This window comes from Protopterus annectens, chromosome 11.part0, assembly GCF_019279795.1.
Source record: "Protopterus annectens isolate FY-2018-M chromosome 11.part0, PAN1.0, whole genome shotgun sequence".
NCBI classification, from domain to species: Eukaryota; Metazoa; Chordata; order Ceratodontiformes; family Protopteridae; genus Protopterus; species Protopterus annectens.
This window is the reverse complement of record NC_056745.1, coordinates 1302139210-1302151295: the sequence shown is the minus strand read 5'-3', so window position 1 is coordinate 1302151295 and position 12086 is coordinate 1302139210. Positions and strand designations below refer to the sequence as shown.

The following is a 12086-nucleotide window of genomic DNA, read 5'->3' as shown; positions in this document are numbered from 1 at the left end:
TATATATATATATATGTATGTATATATATATATGTGTATATATATATGTATGTATATATATATATATATGTATATATATATATATATATAAAATTTATAAATATATATGTATAAAAAATGATTTAGCTGCATTACATCATGTTCTGAACATCAAAGAAAAAAAGTGGATTGTCAAACTGGGTGGGCTTTTTCCTCCCGGTCTAAATGAGCAGTTCTGATTGCTTTATTTCTTTACTGTTTTGATTGGCCTCTCTTCTATCTTTTAGTTTATATGTTAATGGGCTGCCTTTGAATGTAATGATTGATTATTTGTGTCCCACTGAGGAAGGCTGTTAAGCCTAAACCGGTTTGTGCAGTCAGTTTTCATTGCATATATATGTGCAGTTTGTTTTCATTGCGTATATAATGTGCATTTTTTAAATTCACTTATTTCTGAACAGGATTTGTGCTGGCTGTCTTTTCGTTTGAGATCAGAAACACAACAGTACGTACCAGTAAGACTGCCCCTCTAGGCAGCTCTTCCCATAGCAGATATGAAGAATGGAGGTCCTCAATGCTAAGGAGTGTGTGTGTGTGTGTGTGTGTGTGTGTGTGTGTGTGTGTGTGTGTGTGTGTGTGTGTGTGTGTGTGTGTGTGTGTGTGTGTGTGTGTGTGTGTCTGTCTGTCTGTCTGTCTGTCTGTCTGTCTGTGTGTGTGTGTGTTTGTGATAATTGTATAGTGAAGTTCATAATGCAAAATCCTGAAATGTCAAAATATTGAAACTTTGCAAACTTGAACTCAAAATATCTACTGATAGCATACATGTACTGCATATGTACACTGCGGCAGTACACAGTCAAAATCACTCCCCTGTTGGTGAAACTCTGAAATGAGTGCTAATGTGGGTATAGGCGATGGAGTTGGTACACTGACATGGAGCTATATATGTGTGTGTAAATAGATGTGCGTTTGTGTGTATATATTATAAGTAACTATATATATATATATATATATATATATATATATATATTTAGATATATATATATATATATATAGATATATATATATATATTTAGATATATATATATATATTTAGATAGATATATATATATATATATATATGTATTTATATATGTGTGTGTGTAAAACTATATATATATATATATATATATATATATATATATATATATATATATATATATATATATATATATATATACACACACACACACACACACACAGGAAAATTTACTGTTGAGTGCTGCTGAAGCACATATTTATTTTTACAGTTAAATTAATGCTGTTGAAGTATATTATACGACTGTTAAGGCACTTAACTGTGCATTGCATGCAGGTTGCCAGTTATGCTTAGTGGCTTCACCCATTTAATAAAATACTCATTTAAGTGATTCGAAAAATGAGTGAGTACAGATGTTTATGTACAGCAATCCATTGAGAAATAGTGAGTGAATAGACTGCTTGTGACTGTTTCCAGCTGCAAACAAATGGACTTTGAGAGATTTAGGACCAAAAGGGTGCAACTTGCAACCTTTGCACAGTGTACCAAGTTCAGACTTGAGCAATGCTCTTCATGTCTGAATACCCGAAATATGACTTAACAGAAAGCCAGGTAATAAAGTTGCAGCCAGTTTTAACTCATTTTATGTACCTTATTTTTTTCTTGTTGCCATCCCTCTGTGAACACCCCAGATGGAGCATGAATGTGTAAACAAAGTAGAACTGTAGAGTTATCAGTGTTGAAGTATTCCTTACTAATGGCATTTTCTACCGAGAATAGCCATATGTCTGGACAGTATACCAAAGCTTTAGGCCCTTCCAGGTGCCATACAGTCTGTTAATCTACAGAACTTTGCCAGCAAGTCCGATCACTACTTTTTGAGTTCAGTCTGTCTATTTGTTTGGCACTATGTTCCATCTACCAAGCCTCTGGCGGATAAGTACTTTGTTGTGGACTTCTCCTTCCTTTTCTATTGGGTTACTCTTACATGTCCTTCGGAAAGGGGATATGAGTGCGGGAGGCAGATTCCTTATAAAGACGCATGACATGTGCCTTTTCTGCCTTGGTGCAGACCACAGTAAGCTTTTGTACCAAAGAACTGAGTAGCTATTTGTCCTGCCTTTGTGTATCTTGAGAATCTACAGCTGAAGTTACTTGCTGAAGGAGCCATTGCTTCTGAATCAGCCAGCCCAGGTGGTCAGCTGCTCCTTAAGTATATTAAAAAAAAATAATGTTGAGACTACTACTATCCAGCATTGGCTAGGTTTATTTGTCGGGTCAAATGAAGAATCTGAGGACCATTCATTTTCACCACCATTACCCTCTATCGGGACTTGGAAGCTGATGTGAGGTTGGTTTCTTGCACTTCTGAGGTTGAGGACATGTCTGCTACAGATGAGGAGGATGAGCAGCAGCTGATGATTTTGAAAGGGCCTAGGGGAATTCTCCAGACTCTTGTTAGGGAAGATGTTCCTGGTTCCCTCATTGACATCAGGCAGGTCTCTGAACCACATCTGAAAAAAAAGCTGAAGTATAAGCTTGTAGCGCCTGCGGTGAAGGATCTCCATAAAGAGTGGCAGGATTTCTCTCTGGGTCTTTAATGCCCTTATTGTCTTAAAGCCCCCACCCCAAGGGTTATATGGGCCTTCTGCTGTTCCTTTGTCTTCCACTCAATAAAAGGCTTAGGGAGTCTGACTCCTTTGAAGTTATGGAATTGTTTTCTGGGAAGTGTCCCTGCCATTCTTCACAAATCCACTCTCCTTTTGTTCTAGGGTGAGGATTTGGATTTTCTTTTTTTCAGATTCCCCTACTGAACATTCTTTTGGCACCTTTTGTAAAAATAATGGAGCACTTTTAGTGGGAAAGTTAAACTTCTGAAGTACACAATAGGTGGTATGCGCTCTTACAAGTATATTCTCCCACATTTTCTGCTGTCTTTCCTTGTTAGGTGACCTTCTGGACACACTGTTGATTCCCAGGATCCAGAGTCACAGCCTCCTGCACCTAGAAACATGTTAGGTTTTACAAGGTTCTTGAGGCTCGAAAGTTCTTGCATAAAATCCCTGCTGTAACCCTGCAGTCATTTCTTTTTCTGCTGATTAAACTTTTCAAATTACTGTCTTACAAATTTCTGCCTTTTGACAAGGGCAGTTAGGGCTATGGATAGGTACAGGAAAATTTATATCTCTGCCAACTTGGCTTTCAGAACCATAAACTACCAGACCCATATGGTCAGTTATGTGCTTGTTTTTCTGTCTAAACTTGGGAGGTGTTTTGATGTGCCTATTTGTGAAGATAAGACTTGTGCTATTTGTTTGAGCTCTGCTTCTCAAGTGTCTTGGTATTCTATCATATGCAGTTATGATGCTGCTGATTGTAGGGCTGCTGCATCCGGTTCTGTTTTATGCAGGTCCTCTAGGCTTAGGTTAGAATCTCTTCGTAATATAAAAGCCAAATTGTTGGGTTCTCCCTTGGACTCCCAGAATCATTTTGATTCTGAAGCTGCAGAACTTTTTAAAACCTTAGTTAAAGGGAAGGTTATGCAGGACCTCAAAATATTTATTTCCTCTTTTCCTTAGTATCAAAAGAATTATCCTTCTTAGTCTTCCTTTATGCAATGAAAACAGAAGCTTCTGTTAAGGGGTAAGAATTCTTCCATAAAGGAAGTTTTCAGACAAACCAGTTCAGGATTCTAGGGGGTCAAAAGTCACTTTTTTTTTTGGTCTCTCCTCTTGACAAACCTGCATGTCTTTGATTATCCTTCCCTGTCTCTCAGCCAGATTCCACTTTCCCTCCAGTTAATGCTTTGTTCTAACCCTTCTGGTAGCATTCACAACACAACAGATTCATGGTCTCTTACCATAACACAAAGAAAAGTAGATCTGTGATGGGGGAGGGCTTCTTCCAACAATAACAGAGTTCATGGAGTGGGATCTGCCCAACAACAAGACTACACCAACATCAGAGAAATGAGGCCTCTGCCTTTGGCTGTTCAAGCCTTTGGGTTCTGGGTCCTCTCTGGGTTTACACAGACAACACTGCTGTCATGTCATACATAAGCCAACAAGGGGAGACAGATATTGTTTCAGACTAGCTCTTCTTTGGGAATTTGCTGTCCACCATCACCTGATCCTTTTAGTGGTTTACATTCCCTCTGAATGCAATCTTTGCAGATGACCCGAACAGGTTCCAGGCAGATCCTCACAAAATAGATGCTTCACAAGGAGGTTTTCCTGAACCTTATACAGTGGCAGGGTACTCCTCAAGCAGATCTGTTTGCCTCCCCTTTGAACAGGCAGCTTCCCAGGTTCTTTTCTGTGGTGCAGAGTTCTCTCGTTTGGGAAGTGGACATCCTGTCCATCTTGGAAAGGATTTTTCTGTATGCTTATCTCCCTCTTCCTCTGTTGCCTAGGGTCTTGCACACAATCATGTGGGACATATCCAAAATCTTGGTGACTCTCTTCTGACCCAGACAGCATTGGGTCCCCTTTCTGCTTCAGTTGGCCATGGGCAGGCATCAGAAGCCTCCTCACAGGGTGGATCTCCTCGCACAAGAAGAGGTCCATCTTTCACCCTTATCTGCTTACTTTCCATTTGACACTCTTGGTGATTGGTGTGAAAGAATCAAAACCCTGTTTTCTGATGTCCTTTGGATTTTGCAGGAGGCTAGAAAACCCACTCCTAGAAAATTTTGTTTTGATAAACAATATTTTTCAGTAGTGTCACAGGCAAGACCAGGACCCTGTTATTGAGTATTCCTAATCTGTGAGTTGCTCAATTCAGGCTTGGCATAGTCACCGTCAGCCATTTCTGCTAGTTTACCCTTTGATCCACCATTTTCCTTTAGGATTGAAGGTAAACTGTTTCTAAAAGGTATCCTTCACATTAGGCCCCCGAGAAAGTCCATTCCACCTTCTTGGAACTTTAATTTTGTTCTGGAGAGATTAGCTCAGCTTACTTTTGAGCCTACTGTTTTCTCTACTTTGCAATTGTGTACTTGGAAGACTTTTATTGCTGTTTTTTTTCTTACCAAAGAATCTCTGAACTCCATTCTCTCTGTAGTTTTTTTTTTCTCCACAGAGATAATTTCTCTTTGTACCAGTCTTTTTATGCCCAAGGTGGTCAGTGACCTTAAATCAGTCAATTCAACTTTTTTTCCCCTGCACCTCTGAATTCTGGTGAAAGGACTCTGCATACATTAGATTTGTATAGACGTCTTTATCTATATAGAACTAAAGATGTTAGAAAATTTGATCAGCTATTTCCATTTGTGCCAAGAAATTGGTTTGACTGTTTCTAAGCAAACCATCTCCTCTTGGATTCCTAAGGTCTTTTTATTTTCATGGTAAATTGCTTTCTTTAGTTCATGCTCATTCTACCAGCGTAGTAGCCTCTTCTGGTGCTTTTTTCAAGAGATTGAATGCTAGATCCAGTTTGGAAACAGTTATTGGTTTTCTGTACATACCTTTACTGAACACGGCAGTTGAAGTACCTAGGGCTAGACCTGGCTTTACCAGGGCTACTCGTTGACTTTTTGTGAGGTTCTTCAGTTGCTTCTTCCTCACATCCTATACTGTAGCTTTTGTACTCTACTCTCTCTAGTAAGGAATACTGCATCATTGGTAAGGAAAAGCATAATACAGTTGTGTAAAAACTTGTAACATGTCCTACTTTTCACTGTTGCAGTATCCCCTCTTCCCCTTTTCTTGGTTTCTGCTAGTTCTCATGGTCTTTGAAATGTGCAGAATTCCTTGTCCCCGTTATTGAAAGAAGGCACAGCAACTTTTTTGACTGAGAAAATGGTGAGCCATGTCACACTGCCAGCCTAGCTGTCTGGAATTTTGTAAATAATTCTGTCATTTGTGAATATTGATATGATTCATACAGAAGTGTGTGTAAAGGTGTAAAGTACGGAACTAAAATGTAACCACAGCATGCCCTGCTGGCTTAGAATAGAAGTGTATATAAACTGTTACTGTGTAAATGTATATGTTTTAACAGTAGAAACTAGAACATAGAGGGTTAACTTGCAAAACGTCAAGAAAATAAGTTGAAATTAAATTGTTACGATTGTGCTATAAACGTTATCTGTTTCATTTCAGTAGCAGACAGAAAGTCTAGAGCTAAAAGTTTTTGTATGGTCTTGGAAGAGAAGTAATTAGTAGGTTTGAGATGCAGAAGTGTTTTATTGTTTTATGACTTCCAGGGTCTTCAAACATCTGAGAGATGTATTTTTCGCACAGATGTTAAATTCTATTAGTTTCTGACAAAGGGGGTTTAGCTTGGGAACTGAAGTCAAGTGACAGTAATGTCATCCAAGTTAACCCAGCAGTAATATTTGTTATTAATTTAAGATCTCTCTGAGAGGGAGACTGGGCATTTTGTATTTTGTCTGACCTAACAAGAACATCCACTCATCATCACATCTGTACTTGCGTTGCTGTAAGTAAGTTTTTATGGCATAGTAACTTTTTTAGATTCAGATAGGAATATAGTTAAGTATAGCTTAGATGTTTTATTTGCGACTGTCCTGCAATGTTTTAAATTTTTTTCTGTGATTTTGAACTCTGATGTAACTGATTACTGAGTATTGTCTTGCTCTTTTACTATTTATTATTAAATATATTTAAACCTATCTTTGTGGCTGGTATTTGTGAGACATTTTTAAGCTCTTAGAGTACTTGCAGATCTGTATGGTGACACTGTACAGGCCACTACTGGAATAGCCTTGCTCTTGGTCAGACTACCATTTGGGTAATAGTGACATTACACAGTAGGATTGGACACCCTTTGTGAAGGGGCTTAAGTAGCTGATAGTTGGCTGGTTGTAGTCTGAACTACCTTAGTCTGGTCAGAAGGGGGCATAGCTAATAAACCTGTGCCAGCCTTTCCCAGGTGTCTTGTGTATGTTTTATACATCAGTCAAATCCCAAAGTGTGTGTCAGCTACTTGGGCAGGGACACGTAGCACTGGTTGGACAGAGAGGGTGCTGGAGGTTTTGGCCTTCCCACTCAGCTGAGGTCTCAACCCTGTAGCTGTGCCAGTGGGGAGTCTTATTGGGTATCTGGTGAAAGAGGGAGAAACCAGCCCCAGACTACTGTGATCTCTGTGCTCTTAAGGGAAATTGCACTTTACTGTGTGTACTTGTCATCCTCCCACTTTACACGTTCCCCACTGTTGCCAGTGGTGAGGATTGAGGCTCCTTGATTATTGGGCTAGTGCAGGGGCGTCGCAACCACACCCTCCCTAAAGAGTTCCCAAGGATCATTGCTCAGACCTTTTGTAGGAACCCCTCTGGTGGTAGTGCAAATTTGGGATAGTGTTAGATGGAAGTTTCAAAAGTAAGGATAGGTGAAGCTGCCTTTCCTAATTTTTACTTTTTCTTAGTATGAGTGAGTCACTCATGTATTTTCATTTTAGATTTTGTTTACAGGAGTAGTGCACTAATTCCATTGTACATATTTCAGGCACATCCCAAGAAGTTGCAATACAGTAGTGCGAGAAAGAGGAAAAAGCTTACGTAAATATAAGTATTACATTAGTGTCTTAAGAGAAAGCTACCTAGCAAAAGAAAATGTGTAAGGTTAGTTGGCTTCTAAGCTTTACAGCATGAAGTAAGGATATGGAGGCAAAAGAAAAGGGGTAAGAGGTATATGGATTAGTGATTAGATAAGCTTTGATTGTGGAGGAGCTTTTTGGCATCTGGGATAGTTTGTGACCATTATTTCCTGGTCGTGGAATGTGGACTACCTGTTGACTGAGAAGATAGTGATTTCAGATGGATATTCAAAACTTCTAATATGCATTCTGTTCAACTTATAGGGAAAAGTATGCTCTGAAGTATTTTTAAAAAGCTTGTCCAAAGATTTTTAACATGTGCATCTAAATCTTGAGATGCACATTATTGCCATGTTCATTTTTCTTATTGTACATATTTCACAAATAACTCTATCCTGTGCTGATCGTGTCTTTTTATTTTTCAGAATGGTAACATCACAGAGCTGCTGCTGAAAGAAGGCTTTGCCCGTTGTGTAGACTGGTCCATGGCCGTGTACACACAGGGTTCAGAAAAATTAAGAGCTGGAGAAAGGTACTACCTCATGCCATGATAAAATGCATATCTTTAGTTGAAGCTTGTATTTAAACTGCTTTTTTCTTCCAAATTGCTGCACCAAGATAGTATGATTATAGTAAGCCACAGTATGAGTTTAGGGCTCAGATTTCCTTTCTTAACATTTCAGTTATCTCTGTAAACAGTCATGCTGTTTTTATTACGTCTCTTCAGGACAGATTTGCCTTTTAGCTTTCTGTTTGCATATGTTTGAAGCACATTCCCAGACGAAAACTCTTCATAATGAATTCTGAAGTAAAATACTTGTTAGGTCATTAAATAGTAAAATGAGTTCTGCCTGCCTTCGTAGTAGGAACATTTTTCCACAGCTATCTGGATTTAGTGTGATCACAGCCACTGTTCTCAGTTTTACTGCTACTCTTATTATCTAGTTTGTCATCACAGAAAAGTATTCATATTCACAGCTGAAAGAACATTTAATTTTACGTATGTTTATGCTTTTGTTGAATAGGTTAGTCCCACTGGGCCTGTAGCCTAATTTCAGGCGAGACCCAAAGTGGTGTTGACTACTGGAAATTTGGCCAAGTCTTTGGGGAAATTCCCCTTCTCTTTTCAAAAACTATAGGGCACCAAAGGGTTCTACTAGCTGATACCATGAAATTGGTTATTACCGTTTTGATTATCTCAAGTTCTTCACATGTGTAATGAGGATCCAGTGGTTATTCCAGTACACTGAGCATCTCTGCTAACTGAACAATAAGAGACCCTGGTACTCCCATTCTCAGGAGATTCGTGCACAAAGCCTTGTAGGTTTATGTTAGTATTTCAGTATCCTGAAGTATGATGTAGCAGACTGTCTCTGGTACAGCTTTATATTCTTGGCTTATTCTTCTGTTTATCTACACCTGTCAGTAATATCTGCTTTCTTGCAATCCTTCTGTTCTCCCAAGTTAGTTTGTTGTGTAACTTTTAACATGAGCCCTCCCAGAATAACTGTTTTGCTCCTCCATGGGACATACCATCACAAATTAAAACTTTGCTTTTCCTTCAGCCTGCTAGTTTTGCTGCTGTGAGATTTTTATCCTGGATCACAGTTTATTCAGTAGTAGTCCTCTCCCCTAGTAGTGTTTCAGAAGTACAGGCCTATATATGTTTCTTTTCATAAATTTGTGGTGATACTTGAGCCCAGTCCTTCCTTCATGCCTATGGTGGTCTTGGATCTATCCTTGAATCAATTCATATAGCTTCTTATTTTTTACCCCATTTTATAAATTAAAGATGAATGGCCCTTGCATACCACCAATGTGCTTAGATAGGTCAGACATACTAACAGAGTCACAGATTTAAAGTAATTTGACCAGCTTTTTGTCTCCTGCATGCCAGAAATGCGGGGGAGACAAAGGTAACACCCCACCCCAATGGCTAACTATATTACCTTCAGTTGTGACTACTATAGCAAGATTCCTTTTTTTCTGGTCCGATACAATCTTCAAAGATGGGTGCCACCACTGCATCTTTTTTCAAGAATGTCTCATTTTAAAGCATTTATGATGCTGCCATTTTACTCTTGTCTGACCTGTTCCAGTAATTACAATCCAGCTCTTCTTTTGGGGAATAAGACAGTTAGTGGTAGGTGTGAATATATTTTGATAGGATTCTTTAAGCGTGATTAGATGTCTTTACCTATCTTGTGGAGAGTGCATGTAACTATGAGAGAGAGCACTTCAAGAGCTAGCTTGAGTGACTGGTTTCTATATATCTTTTAATTTCCAGTTTTTTTTTCTATGACCTTTGTGATGTACTCCTTTTTAGGTAAGGCTAGGGGAGAGTGGAGCGTTTTGTTTCTTCAGTGTTCGAGAAGAATTGAAGGTCTTGCAGGGTATGTCCTTATAGCAGAGATTATACTAACCTCCTTGGTAACAAAGGTAACCTCATGCATGGTCTTTGAGCTTTGGCACTGTAACTATAGAGAATCACAGTCCAGAAATATGAAATCATTCGCCAAATAAATTCTTCACCTGTGTTGGGGAAACCTAGAAGGATTTGGCTGGGCATTCAGTTTCACTGCTGCTTAATCTTGCTAAAAAACTAATATCTGCCAGCATTTATATCCTGGCCCATTATTGTGTTGTAGCACTGAGCATATTTGATATGGTGTACATCTTCATGCATGTGTGCATTTTTTATTAATGCCTTTCTTAGTTACCTAATATATTCTTTTTAAATTATCTGTCTGTGTTGGTATTTATAATTGTGGTATATGACTTTGGGGTCTTTTTTTTTTTTTTTATTTGCTAGGACATCAATTACGAATGAAAAACCTGCTCTGTAGTTGTAGATGCGGTAGGAGTAAAGGAAATAGGTCCCTTTGAAAAGGGATTGTGGCACAGTGCTACTGTAATTTAAGATGATGCAAGGTTGAGGAGCACAACGGAGGCAGTTGGCATAGCAGCTTATACTAAAACCCCAAAAGAACTTACTGGCCAAATAGAAAGAAAATAAATACACAACACTTGGCTCAAAACCAGGAAAGGAACTCGTTATTGAAAAAACAGATTTATTTCTTAGTTAAGCACTTTCATCCCATATGATTGGGGACTCATCAGAACTGAGTTCAACTTGGGTTACATTATGTAGTACAGAAAAAAATGATAGAGCAGGCAACTAGCCTAGATACAAAGACTGAGAATGAAGCTTTTGCTAAAAGTAAAAACAAGGGTGCATACCCGAATGCAAATGAGATGGGGAGAAGGAAAAAGAAGCACTTATGGTGAGATGAAGGTGGGAAAATGCAACCGCAGCATATTGTAGCTGTACAGAATTATAGATCAGAAAAATGAAATCATAGGTCAAAGAAATTCATCTGTGCTGAGGGGAACCTAGAAGGAATTGGCTGGGCATTCATTTGCCGAGATCATTATCAGGAGACTGAAGATCATACCAAGATAATTACATTCTTAAAGGTTCATAGATAAGTACTAGGCTAGCTGCCCTTGCTTGCCATTTTAAGCCTAGCTGATTTCCCTTTTTGTGCTAAAAATAACTTATCCCATTTGGTTATAGACAGACCTTACCCATCCCATGGTCTGTAATTGTATATTAACCCCTAATGAGAATGACTGTGATCGTACCATACACAATTTGAGGGGAACCATAGATGGGATAAAGCATTTAGGAGTTGCCTCTGTCCATTTGTAGCACGGGGGGGCGATCTTGGGTTAAATTTTCAGTTTCCCATCCATAGATCTAAGTTGCTCTTGAATATGTAGAGGGATTTGTTTTTTGTGGATGGAGAGTCTGGTCCATAGCGGTGTATATTACACTTTTCACTGATAAGTAAGGAAAGTCAGGATGTCAGCAGTGGAATATCGATTGGTTATTGATGGGGAGAGAAGGAAGCATTCTTGGAGAAATCTGGGAAATTTATGGCATTAAAGCTGTGAATGGACCATGGCAACCTACCTCTTCAGTTTTTGAAAAACTGTGACTATACAGTTGGATGGATCACAAGCTGAACCATGTAGTCTGTTCTTTAACATGCGACTGGAAGAGGGACAGACCATGGAAGTGGTAGCTTGTTTCACGGTACTAAGCGATAACAAAGCAGAGTGATCTTCATATTGATCATTGCTACAGTAGCCTAAGCTGTATAGGTTATATCCTGCATAGAATATAACAGCAGGCCAGCTTCCAAAGCTTCAGGGGATCTACCATGCATCCAAACTGTTAGTCAGCTGAGCTGATTACAAATACTGGTTTGGGTACCATTCTCTTCAGTGCTTTCCTATCAGAGAATGATCTTCTGGGGGCTTTCAAGGATCTATGGGTGGCTTGTGCTGTCCAACTGATGGTGGTCATTAGCTTAATAGATGCCCAAGAACATATTTTTAATGTTCAAATTTACTTTCCTGTTTAAGTATGTTGTAAGTTAGGGATGGTTTTGATTCGCTCAGCTTTGCTACACTTTTTAAATGGGAGAGCACTTTTATACTGTACAGTTTGCGTTTAAGCATTTTT

At 38.8% G+C, this 12086-nt stretch overlaps 1 protein-coding gene across 1 annotated transcript in view; it reads left to right on the top strand.

Moving 5' to 3' along the window:
* The window catches only part of SND1 (staphylococcal nuclease and tudor domain containing 1), a gene marked incomplete in the record, with an annotated part of 3811866 nt that overhangs the window by 212315 nt on the left and 3587465 nt on the right, over positions 1-12086 (top strand). The window contains 1 exon segment of the mRNA XM_044088623.1: positions 7981-8087. Coding sequence (XP_043944558.1) covers positions 7981-8087 — 107 coding nt within the window.